The 12,744-nt window shown below is 47.5% G+C and overlaps 2 protein-coding genes across 3 annotated transcripts; both read left to right on the forward strand.

Annotated features, from left to right (window-relative positions):
• The first annotated feature begins 499 nt into the window (after positions 1-499).
• LOC143365391 (BTB/POZ domain-containing protein 9) lies at positions 500-12,275 on the forward strand. Of its 2 annotated transcripts, none has more exons than XM_076805515.1 (10): positions 500-866; positions 2,785-3,005; positions 7,647-7,767; positions 8,138-8,303; positions 10,374-10,567; positions 10,783-11,000; positions 11,063-11,245; positions 11,316-11,394; positions 11,513-11,691; positions 11,781-12,275. In XM_076805515.1, exons 2-10 carry the CDS (start codon positions 2,809-2,811, stop codon positions 11,980-11,982), a joined length of 1,539 nt encoding a protein of 512 aa, XP_076661630.1. In that variant the 5' UTR covers positions 500-866; positions 2,785-2,808; the 3' UTR covers positions 11,983-12,275. The 2 variants fall into 2 exon arrangements, with proteins under 2 accessions (XP_076661630.1, XP_076661631.1); XM_076805516.1 differs by having other exon boundaries at positions 10,783-10,952.
• Positions 9,333-10,231, forward strand: LOC143365393 (putative small nuclear ribonucleoprotein E). Its single transcript, XM_076805519.1, has one exon. It carries the CDS (start codon positions 9,436-9,438, stop codon positions 9,718-9,720), a length of 285 nt encoding a protein of 94 aa, XP_076661634.1. The 5' UTR covers positions 9,333-9,435; the 3' UTR covers positions 9,721-10,231.
• Positions 12,276-12,744: the final 469 nt, after the last annotated feature.

The raw sequence follows: 12,744 nt of genomic DNA on the forward strand, positions 1-12,744 counted from the left end.
GTCGACGGCGGGAAAAAGACCATAGGATCTGGTCGATCGCGAGCCAAGTAGACGAGGACCAGGAGAGAGAGAGAGAGAGAGAGAGAGAGAGAGGATCCGTTGCTAGCTGGAACGGGGCGGCCAGTGGCTGTGTGTATCCTTTTTGATCGTGCGATCGGTGCTCCAGAGAGGATCTGGCAACAACGGCTGGAGGAGGAGTGATCTTGCAGGAGCATTGGCCACGCGAGAACGCGAAGAAAGGATGGAATCGACGTAGGTGGAACGAGGCCCGAGAACACCTGAGCGCACCGGAGAGAGCGAGAGAGGAGGGAAAGGGTCGGCGTGGCGTGGCGTGGCGCGGCGTGGCGCGGCGCGGAGCGGCGACGGGACAGGAGGCAGACCTGGGTCCAGCTCTCGTAAAACTCGTCTCGTACTCGAGAAATAGCTCGCGGTGAACTTGGAAACTTCCGGGCCGAAACCGAGCATCCCGGCTTTTCCTCCGGTTTCGGTGCTTTTGTTTTTTTTCTCTCTCTCTCTCTTTCCACTCTATCCTTCTTTCTCTTTCTTTCTTTCTTTCTCTCTCTCTCTCTTTCCTCTCCGCTCTGGCTCAGTCTCTCCTCCGATGTGTGCTCGCGGTGGATCTCGCGGGAGTACGTTTGTGTTGTAGAACAACGACGAGGGACGCCGGAGCGAGCGTGCGACGACGACGACACAGGGAACTTTGAGGAAAACAATGTCTCGCCCCGTGGGAGCGCAGGACTCGGCGTGGATTGACTGAAAATGCAGTGTGTCGCCCGGGAAAATAATACTCGTCCACGTGCGCCTAGGAGACAAGCCCAGCACGCCGTTTCGGCTCGCTTAGTCACCTTCCACCGAGCTTCGTGCAGGTGAGAATCCAGCGAGGATGCTGAACGCAAAATTCACGGCGCGCTCCACGGAGCCTTGCCTTTTCGCCTCCGTCGACCTGTAAACACGGTCCCGGCGCGACAATCGCCGTTCGTTACGGACGTTCGCGTGTACGTACGCGTGTTTATTTACTCGCAGGACGATATTGAACGGCGGCGGCCGCCAGTCGACCACGCGATTCCAAAACAAACGTTCGGGGCATCCGCGGTCGAGGTGCGTGCGCGAGCTCCGACGCAGTCATTTTTCGAGCGAGCCTAGCGTGCCGGTATGTATTAATATTTCGGCCGTCGAGTTCTCGGTCGCCGGTGGCCGGTGGTGTAACGCGAGCCCGATATCTAGTGAAATTATAATATTCGAAAGTGAAAAACCCGCAGAAAATCGTGGCCACATCGTCGTCCCTGGAACGGATTTTTTTCCGCCGCGACTTGGTCAACCAGCGGGCAAACAAAAGCTACGGTGGATGGCTTTTTAATCGAATCACTGTGTCGGAATGCGAGATGCGATGGTGCGGGGGCAAATGACCGGCGATCGCGATCCCTCCCTACCCCCCGCGATACACGCGTCGCAATCGGCGCGTGACGCGTTCGAAAACTACAAAACCCGAACTAATTAAAAGGGAATCAGCCAGCCGCCGTGACACAAAATCTACGGCATCGATCGACCGACCGCGGCAACCGGGAGAGCGAGAGAGAACAAGAGAGAGAGAGAGGGGGAGAGAGAGAGAGAAAGAGAGAGGTCGTGTCGCGACGCGGCGCAAATCAAATATTAATCGCGCAATTAGCGCCGATTGTACGTTAATCGGTTTTGCTTTTTTTCCTCGCCCTCGCGCGCTCACGCCTCGCCTCGCCTCGCCTCGCCTCGCCTCACTTCGTCTGTCCCGCGCACCCGCCCTCCGGAAAATGTTCGGAGACGATGACACGCGGCCGCCATTCACCGGCGCTGTCATCAGTCATGGGCTTGCTTCTGTTTGCGGCCTCGTTAATATCGGATTAACGCCCATTGCTTCGGCTACCAACTAGCCGACTGTCGTTCGATGGCGGTCTGCCTGGTAGAAAATGAAACGAGTCTTCGTGCGTGGGATTGTCAACGGCACAATTGCTGTTTGATATGTCGCCGATTGTGATTTATGAAGTACTTGCCAGGCACAAATTGTTTCTCGACCATTGTGCTACTAATTGGAAATTGTCTTAGCAATTTTTGCTGGGGAAACGGGACAAGACAAACTTTGGTTTAAAAAACGTGGTTATCGTAGTTATTTCATACAAATATTTTACAGTAGCTAACAAGGACCATTACTGTTTATGAACAGCTACCTTCAAAAGAGTCTGCTATTATCTTATCGATTTTAAACAGATATAATATACTCGGTTAATTGGAAAATAATTATGACCTGCTCCAATTTTCTTTCATTCCAGATAATTCATCTATATACAATCTGTATTTCTGTCGTACGAAATTCTTGACTTTTTGGATCAATAACTTGGAATACTAGTCTATAGCATATTCACAAGAGCCTCTGTCTACTGATTAATCATCTTTGTTATGAGTTGAAATATTTGCAGAGATGTTTGTAGAAAATTATAATTATTAGACTACGGGTTTGACGTATTCACGAGAAAAAATTGATAATTGCGATTTAAAGCAGTGGACAGATTAAAAGAATGCACAAACATCAATGTGTTATTTCAGCAGATTAAAATCATTAAAGGGCTATTTATGGAGACTATTTTTATTTTGCATAATCTTTGGAATAACCTAATGTCTGTATTTCGTGTGGGACTAAAAATAACAAAAACTACGCTCCGGTCTCAACCCGAATTTTTCTCATGTTCTTCACGCTTACCCGTGAACAGTGTTTGGACCTACCATAAATTAATTAGTTGTTTTTCTTCGATGCAGTTGGAGATCCCCGACGTAACCGCGATGGGGACCAGGGCCGTCGCAGTGGGAGCGGCGCCAGGTGCAGCGGGGGTGTCTGGCGAGGCTGGTTTAGCCGGTGTGCCCAGACTCCTGGAGGACCTGGCTCGACTTTCGGAGGACAAAGATACAGCTGACATCGTCTTTCTGCTAGGTCGGGACGAGACGCCGGTCTACGCTCACAGAATTATACTGCAAGCGAGGTCAGTATTCGCCGGTACGAAATTGTCGTGTCTGGTGCCGGCTCGAATTAATTATATTTACACGTGGACGTCTCCTCGCCGAGAGAAAGGAACAATTCGCGCTATTCTTTTTTCCCCAACTGATATCTCTCGGCGTCTCCGGGGAGACACTACCAACATCGTCGCGAGTTGAACAAGCGAGCGTGGAAATTTTATTAAGCCCTTTCGAGATCGTCGTGGGACCGGATTAATTGTTAATCGTAATTTCTATTGAAACAGCTCGCGATCGTCTCTCTCTCTCTCTCTCTCTCTCTCCGGTTTTCCTCGGAGACGCGAAACGATCCGAAAACGCGCGAGAAACCACGCGGAAGATTAATCCCCGGAAACTCGCGGTTTTCCAGGCGGCGAGGCCGAGATAGCGCGCGTTCGCGAAAAATAAACACGTCGCGGAGACAATGGGCGTGTCGACACTTCCGGAAAATGGAGAATTAACGGAGGCACGTGGAATATCACGCGGTCGTATCGCGATAACTTTTCATTCGCCTCGGCGACGCGACGAGGCCGGATGAAGCTCGCGAACGTGTAACGAACCGGTACGAAAATATCTTTCGACCGGCAAGAAACCGCGGTTCGCTTAAAAATCCCGGCGAGTTTGCCCCGGCGTAACCGCGTTACGAACTTTTCGCTCGGAGCTGCCGGCGGAGAGGTTAACTTTCCTCGGGAATTGCGGGCCGGGAGCTCGTCGGCAGAGAGAGGAAATGATAACTTCGTTAAAATCTTGAAGTCACCGGCGCATCTATACATAATTCACCTGCCCCCAGCGGCGGCGAGGCACCACCAGGAGGTCGTTACCGGAAGAAAGGAGAGCGAGAGCACGCTGCCGGATCCGCGAAACAATATTCCACACCGAGCGAGCCCGACACGAAAATCGTTGCTCGAGCTGGCCGCAAAGATCGGCCGCGGTCGTCCAAGTTCCTTGAGCGGAAAAGGCGGAGCTCGCGGTACCGATGAATTTTAATTAAGAGGCTCTGGGGGATTGTTACGGCGAAATGAATCGATCGAACCTTCTAATTAGTTGGACAATACGAGAGAGAGGAGAGTGCCCTCGTCGCCGGGGCCGGCAGCAATTTTCGCCGGGTGAATTCTAATTGTTGTAAGAAGGGAGGCCTAGAGGATCGCATTAGAGGGGGCCAGCAGCGCCGCGGCAACGACATTCCGGCGGGACGACAGGCCCGATGCTAATTGTAAAGTCAATTACGATATTCCCGTGAAACCCTTTTGATATCGGCGCAGGAGGGAACGCGATCCGGTCCTTTTGTCGTCTGGACGCTCTCTTTTCCCTCTCCGTCGCGTTCGCCGTCGACACCGGCTTCGGAAAATTAAGTTACGCATGCTCGTGACAGGCGTCCGCAGGAGAAACGAATGGACAATACGCGACCGCACTCAAAACTCTACGCGGCGCTCTCTCCAGTCCGGTGAAAATCCTGACAAAGAGTCGCGAGCACCCCCGACCACCCCCGACTATACCTCTTATCCCCTTGTAATCCTTGTCATTTTGGAACGCCGCGCCGCGGAAACGAGAACGACGCCGCTGAACGGCAGAAAGAAATTGAAAAACAAGCCCGAGCTTCGACCATTCGATAGCACTCGGAACGTGACCCCCGCCGTTGCTCGTTGTCCTCGCGCTGAATTCACCGAGGCTTCCTGCTCGGAACCCTCTGCATGTCTTTATGGTGCTCGCATAAAATTTTTTTCCTCTAATTTCAACTGCGGAAGGCGCAAGCATGGTGTTCTCGCTATTCTAAAATCTAAATGCTTCATCCGCTTTTCACGGTATTTTCCCTGCAATACCTTTAGCTGCTCTATCTATAGTCTGTCTACAACAAGTGGGGTGTAAACCCCTTTATCCATCGGTTTATTATGAATTTTAGTACTGCACATCTTCATCCAATTCTAATAAGTAACTCGGATAACACGCCGAAAGAATTTCAAAGCGTCTAAATATATTTGGATGTTGCTGCATTTCAGCTACCCCTCGGCTAGAAATCATCGATCGAAACTAAAAGACAATTTTAAGGTTTAACCAGTCAAATTGGAAGCACTTCTTGCACCTCCAACCCCTTGCTCGTCAAGCAGCCTTTACAGAATTCGCATAAACTGTGCTACCACTTTTTCGTTATAAAAATTAGCATACCCTCGATGCCCTCCAACTCCAACCCCTCGCTCATCAAGCAGCCTTCATACAACTCGTATAAATTGTTGGACCTTTCCTTGATTATCCAAGCGACAGCATGGTGGATGTTTTAGTGATTGTAAAACGCACCAGAGGATTTTTGCGATTATTTTCGGCGGGCTTGGGTTCGATTTCCCCTTATCCGGGAGCCGATAATGGAGCCCGGCGAGAAGCAGGCGTTTCACAGTCACGGGGAACAAGGAGGCGTGACGCGAATTTGAGTCTCGTGCACCGGAAGCGGAGGCGGTTTTTGCGCGGAAATCGACGGAGCCGCTATATAATCGCACGCTTGGTCGTTAGTAGCGGAGCCTGCGGCGACATTCAACCCTTGCCGCCGTGAAACCAAGCAGCCACGACCCTCGTTTCCCTGCGCCACTAGCCCCCTACCCCTAACATCCTCTTTCCGCGTCGAGCTCGTGAACCTACGTTACCACCCCCGTGACACCTCGTCGTCACACCAGACAAGCTCGCGCGTCGCCGTGCCCTATTCTTTTCTCGGCGTCGCTCGCTGATATTTGGTTTTCTTTGATTCCGTAGCAGGCGTTCGCCTGTGATTAGGGAAAAGCTTCTCTCTACGCGCCTTCGGTTTTCCCCCTTTTTACCCCCCTCGCGACCCTACCCACCTCGATCCTTTTCCATCCGTCCGACTTCTTGTTCGCCTCGTTCCGCGCCACCACTTATCACGACGAGGCATCCGGCGCCTTTATCTTTCCAGTGCTTAAAATTTGTTCCCCAGGCAGCGGCGTTTCCTTTCCGTCGCGGTCGAGCCTCCGTATCGCGAAAAGCAACCCGCCTCCGCGGTTTTTCTCTCTCCTAGCGAGTTCAAAGATACATTTTCGAGGGAACCGTTTGAAGTGTTCACCTTGGAGATTACGTTTCGCGGTACTCGAACGTTTCCCGCCTCTAATTTCTAGAAATAAACGCGGTAAACTATAGCTTTGATATTATGCGCAGCCCGCGTCGTTACCAAACTGCACGCGAAACCGTAAAAGTCGAGCTGTTTCGGTCTGTTAAAGGTGGAACCCGCGCAACCGCATCTGCGTACACGCCCTACGCCCTGTTCCCGTGTGTCTGTGTGTGTGTGTGTGTGGGCGCGCGATGTGGTGTTTTTAATTTTTTTGAGCACTAGTTTTGCCTCTGTCGACTCGGCAACCATGTTTCGGTAGCTCGGGCCACGATTTTCCGACTTTCCCGCACACACCTCTTCTCTCTCTCTTTCGCTCTTCCTCTCTCAGTCGACGAAGCCGAGCGTTTGTTAACGCGTCGGTTATAATATCAAAGCAGCGCGGGGTGCATGCCTTTTCCATTTGCGCTCGCTCTTTGACGGATTTTCTTTTGATTCGATACGAAACCCCGGCCGGTACGCTTTCGACTTTCCTGCGACTCTCGGTTTTCAACATCGCGGAATTTTTTCGCCCCGCGTCGTCGTGGTTAGTGGTATTAGAAACCATTGTCGTTTTATGCGGACGGCCTCTGTGAACGAGAAAGGATCCGTTTAAGGGCTTGTCCGCGTTTTCCCGTCCTCGGCCCTGCTTCTTCAGCCACCCCTTTTTCTTTCCGCCGGTGAATTGCAACGGCGTTTCTTTCCTCTCGCGCAGCGAGCTTGATATTTCACCCGGAATTCGATTCCACGCTGTTTCGCTTCTTTCAGCCCATAGATTCGCTCGTGTTCCGCGCTGTTCAATACCGAAAGGCAGTGGGTATGTGGGATATTTTTAAGTAATTTCTACGAGCCGACCGGAAAGAGTATTCCGAAGAGTGCATCGACGTCGCACAGGTGCGGCGAGAGGGCGCGCTCGTTCGTTGCAGAAAAAGAGGGTGGGAGAGGGACAGAAGTAGCGAGAGAAAGAGACTTGTCGATTTTAAAAGCCTCCCCTTTGTGTATCTAGTCGCGCAAGGTAGAGAATGGCGTAGGGCAGGCAGAAGAGGCGAGATCGAATGTTCTCCCAATGGGTCATGGGGGATCCGTTTCCAGCTCGGGGTGCCAGAAAAGATTCGCTCTGCCGAGTGTGTGCTGCCGGCTCGCCGCAGGGAGAAGAGAGAGAGAGAGAGAGAGAGAGAGAGAGAGAGAGAGAGAGAGAGGGCTCGAAGTGACTTTTTTTCGAAGGTCGCCATTAAGTTTCTAGAGGAGAACGAAAACCAAAGCCCCGACCGCGTACGCGGCGAGTACGCTCTCGGTGGCAACGGAGCTTCCTGACGAAGTCAATTAAGCCCTTTTGTAACAAGAAACACTGGCAGAAGTGGGAGCGCCGGTGACGAAAGCCGAAGTGGTGGGTGTTCGTTAGAAGAGCCACGCAACATCCACGCCTATAGCACGCTGTTACACGCGACGATCCTCCTTCTCTCTGTCGCTTGTTCCCCGCCGTGCCCCCTTGTCTTGGCAATTAATGCTTTTTTCAAAGGCGACATCTTTCGATTGATTTTCCCAGGTGCAAGAATTTCACCGCCGCCAAGAGGATCGGCACGCCCGGAAATCCCACGCCCGTGCGCATGCCGCACGCCCATCCAGAAACCTTCCGTCAGTTCGTTCATTACATTTACACCGGCAAGGTAAATTATTTATCTGGAAAGGGTCGATACCATTGCTATCATTTGTATCCTTGAGACCGAGCCTCCCAGAAGCCTCGACCTTCCATCGCCCTTGAAATATCGCGTCTCGTTTGGTCTTCGGTTGTATCCTTTCCTGGAAGAATATCTTCGCTCTTTCAATTAACAAAGTATTCTCGCTTGATTCCATTAAGCGTGGCGAAATTCATGGAGCCTTCCTAGCAGCTTCCGCCGAATAAATTTTTCCCCCTCACTCCGGTTTCAGAGATATTAAATGCGGTTATGGTTATCGCCCCGTCATGAATAAGAGATCGCCAAAGTTCCGCGCGGGTCTAAAGACACGGCCGAGATTCAACCGGTAACTTTTCTATAGATCATGCTACAGGACAGTGGCATCTTCGAGATGCTGGGTCTCGCCCAAGAACTCGGAGTCGAGGAACTTTGGAGAAGTTGCGAGGAACACGTCTCCGCCACTCTCAGCCCCGGAAACGCGTGTGCTCTTTTGACTGCAGCCCTGGATGCTCAAGAGCGAGTCCCTGGTAAGTTATTCATGGCATCCTGTTAAAAGTTCAAGTATCAAACAATTCCCATTGTCGAAGTTGCCGATTCGGCGCCCTTTCGAGGACGTGACGCGTGAAACTTGAACTATTTGCCGTAGACCGTCTTTAGTGTTTGAAATGCAAAGGACTCCTCAGGCTTTTTGACTCACGGTTTGATTGTAAAACACGATTGTTTTTAATTGCACTGAAATTTTGAACGATTGCGTGGTACCATGTATTTGGACATTTCTTTGTTGTTTCTCCTTAATGTTCATGGTACCGGCTATGCGAGCTTCTTGTCTTATATCTTCATATTTTTCTCGATAAGTGTGGAACAATTTGAAAAGTTTAATATTTCATTTATTTGCAAAGTTTTTATTTACACATATGGTAAGTTATCGACTATGTACTGTGCTCGTGGTTGGCAAGTTTACCACAATGACAGCACGTTATAGGGAGGTGTGGCAGTAGCAAAATTTATTACAATTTATAGTTTCGAGTTTAGTTGATTGTTTATTAATTCATTATATAGTTTGCTTCTTGTTATTTGCAATGATCACAGGGAATAGTAGTAACGCTACCTCGTCTGTGGTGTCAATCAGTTGCATTAACAAGCTGTGATTAAATATATATTCTAAAGTGGTAAATTGTGTTCTATTTAAAAGTTCACATTCTCCTTTATTAAATTTTACAATGAATAATCCACATAAAATTAAAATATGTAATTACCAACTGTGAATTCTACTTTATCCACTGAGTGATAGTGATTGGTACAAAACTCACCCCTAGAGAGCGCTGTTTGGGAAGAAAACTGGATCTGTTAGGAAGGTTTTACGATATCAGAAGTACCAATACTACAACATTTATCCCTACGAGGCAGTCCATAAATTTTTATTAAATTTTACAACGTCCTATCACGAACCTACCCTTAATTTTCCTATTCCTAATAAACCGTTTAATTTGAAAATATTTTTTAAAACTGAGAAAGAGATCTGCATAAGTAACTAGCGACTAGTAACAGCTGATGGCAGCAGTTGGTAGGTCGGCGACGCCACATTTTCCGGCGTCCGGCATTTACGAAGCACGCATTGACGAAGCGTTGCCTGATATTTTTTGAAAAACCATAACAAAAATGTCGTACAAGGGACCGCAGAAAGTCCAGAAGGTGATGGTGCAGCCCATCAACCTTATATTCCGATATTTGCAAAACCGATCGCGTGTGCAAGTTTGGCTGTTCGAGAATATTAACCTCCGCATCGAAGGTCACATCGTCGGCTTTGACGAGTACATGAATTTGGTATTGGACGACGCGGAGGAGTATCATATGAAAACGAAGAACAGGAAACCGTTGGGACGGATCATGCTGAAGGGCGACAACATAACATTGATACAAAATACGAATCCAGGGGCGAATTAAGCGCCGAGGGATTACCTAACCTCGAAGGACAGTGAAGGAGAAACAACAAACGTATTATTTTGATCCACGCTGGGATCTCGTGTGTGCTTTCTACACATGGAAGAAGTGATATGATAAACACTATGCGAGAACATTGTTGGCGTCTTAAACACTAAACGTGGCGCGTAAATGAAGATAGAATAGATAATGAGAAATTGACTAGTACAAATTGTCACTGGATATTGCTGTCACCTAGAGGTGACAATATCGTTCCCTAATAGAAAACTACTTTGTTGTAACGATTTTATACTTTCCATGGAATCTGGAACATTTGCATGTAGGGAACTGCATCCATAAAGTCTGTTTCTTCCAATACAAAATCTACAATGTGCGTTCCGACTATATGGAACTGTACTCCGTTTTGTACTATTGCTTGTCCGTAACAATTATAGATGTAAATACTACATGATGAAACAGTTATTGTAACAGTTGCGGAATTGACTTATCCTTAATAAATATTTTTGAATCAGAGCTTTATTGTTCCTAATTTAGTATAATTCCTAGTAATAAGTAACTGCTGCAATTATGTGTAAGTACTTTAGCAACTCGCAACACATGTATCGCCCAAGAAATATTCATTTCTCCGTAATAATGAAGTATTTTCATTGTCACAGGTGGTAAAGGAGCATGTTCATCCTTTATCGAGAGATGCTTCGCTTTCATCGGGGAAAATGCAGTGGACACGGTCAAGACAACAGCATTCTGCAATCTACCAAAGGATGCACTGGTCAAGCTGATATCTTCAGACTACTTGGGTCTGGAGGAAGAGGATGTATGGAGAGCGGTTCTGAATTGGGCCAAATATCAGGTTCTTTCTTCTTCAGAGTTTTATTCCGTGTCCGAGTTCTTTGAATCCCTTGAGTTCCAAGAAGACTTAACGCTCTGAGCATGTGTATGTTGTGCAAGGTCTCAGACCTTATGTCGCATACGATTACTGGGTCCTTGGGTCCTCCTTAGGTTCTTGGATCAGAATTTAGAATTACGAGTTGAGGGAACGCTTAACCGTACGGACCACGCTCCTAGGCAGGGGTGACGCAGCCTACTCAACACTGGACGGAGGAGGAGCGCGTGAGGGTTTGTCAGCATTTGTCAGGGGTGATAAATCACGTTCGACTGCTGCTGATCGACAGCCAGGTGTTCGCCGAGGAAGTAGAGCCAACCGGAGCAGTGCCAATAGAGCTGTCCTTGGAGAGGTACGAATTTTTCAATCCCGATCGCTCGAGTGGCTCGAAATTCCTAAGGTACGGTTTGCCGGGAAATCTTGTCGTCCTCGGAGGCTTTCGATTTTTACGTTTTGTTTTAGGTACCGGTATGCAGCACTGCCGAACAAGTACGCAGAAATCTGTGCAGACAAGCGGCTACAGCCAAGAGTGAGTCCGTTTCTCTTCCCTGGATCACAAATTCTCTCCAGGGACAAAATGGGCTTCCAACGTCTTCTGAATCAGTGGTACGGGTCGCCAAAACAGAGCTGGCGTTTAGTGTACCGGTAAGTTTATCTTGCGCAAGACAGAATAAGTATACATTATCATATCATTCTAAACGTTGATCTATTTCAGAGCCTCTAGTCATGGTTACTCGGCAACATCGTTTCACCGACACTGCGATGGCGTTTGTCCAACATACGTAATTGCGCTGGTACGTGGTCCTAATTTTTGAGTAATTTCTTTCTCGGTATTTGATTTGTACAATTTACTGCTATTCTTTGTGCAAATGCGATTGTATTTTAGCATAGAAATTTTTGTTGATGTTGTAGGGAACTCGAGGAGAAATTTGTGGAGGATTCAGCGATGCACCTTGGGGCAAGACTAATGCAAAAGGACATTACATTTTCTCCGAGAAAGCCTTCCTCTTCACTTTGACAAACAACCAAGATGTACCTCCCACGAAATATGATATTGTGAAGAGACCATTCGCCATTTGCTATCATCCAGAGTGAGAATCATTACTTTAGCGATCAGTTTAAGTAGAATAGAGTTTAAACAAATTTTTAGGATTTTCTTAATCTACTTATTTTCTTTCAGCATTGGACCAATCTTTGGAGCAGGGGCCGACCTACTCATTTCCAGCAACTGCAACGTGAACATGGAGAGTTATAGTAATCTCCCCCACAGTTACGATGGAGAACATGCTTCCAACACTGTTCTCATGGGAGACTATCATTTCTCTGTAGTAGATTACGAAGTTTTTACTCCCAATCACCCGGCTCCCAAATCCACACATTAACAATGATATAGATCCTTCCTTTCATAGATTTGTACATATATATTTGCATGAGTACAACGTGAGATGGAAATGTTCTGTTAAAGGTGAACATGCAAAAGTGCAATTTCTTGTTCAGTTTAAGATTTAACGTAAACTTAAATGTACACAAAGCATGATTAACAAAAATATAATTTCTATACTTATTAATATAGATATAAAATATGAACTATATATCTCTAGTTATTAATTTTAGTTGTTTATGCTATGAAATTTTATTGAATTGATGGGAAATAAATACTAAATGATCCTGAAATTATATGTGGATTATTGTAGTAGAATATTTCTTAACCTCTGCGTATTGTTTTGATAATTATCATGTATTTTATACGGTTATGTAGTTATGCGATTGAAAACGAAGATTTGCTTAGGGGCGAAATTCTGTTGATTCCTAAATGAATAGGAATCGAGTTTTCTAAGCAACTAATGTATAAATGATTGCGAGTTTGTGTGCGTAGCGATCGTTAAGTTGGTTATGTATGCGTTAACGAGCGAACGATCGAAATCGACCGATATTGGCTCGCAATTAAGGATTTGGCTCTGAACGGGATTAAAGTATGCCAAACAATCGTTCGTGTTCCGCATAGCAAGCGGACGAGATGGTTGGGTACACGGACCGGTTCCCAAGGGGCTTGTTAAATCACGCGTTAAATTGTGAACAGATGTCTTGGAAATCTAATCTGTATTACAACGGCGCGCTCGAAAGTAAACGTGAAATGTGAAAAT

Source organism: Halictus rubicundus, chromosome 2 (genome assembly GCF_050948215.1).
Source record: "Halictus rubicundus isolate RS-2024b chromosome 2, iyHalRubi1_principal, whole genome shotgun sequence".
Lineage (NCBI taxonomy): Eukaryota > Metazoa > Arthropoda > Insecta > Hymenoptera > Halictidae > Halictus > Halictus rubicundus.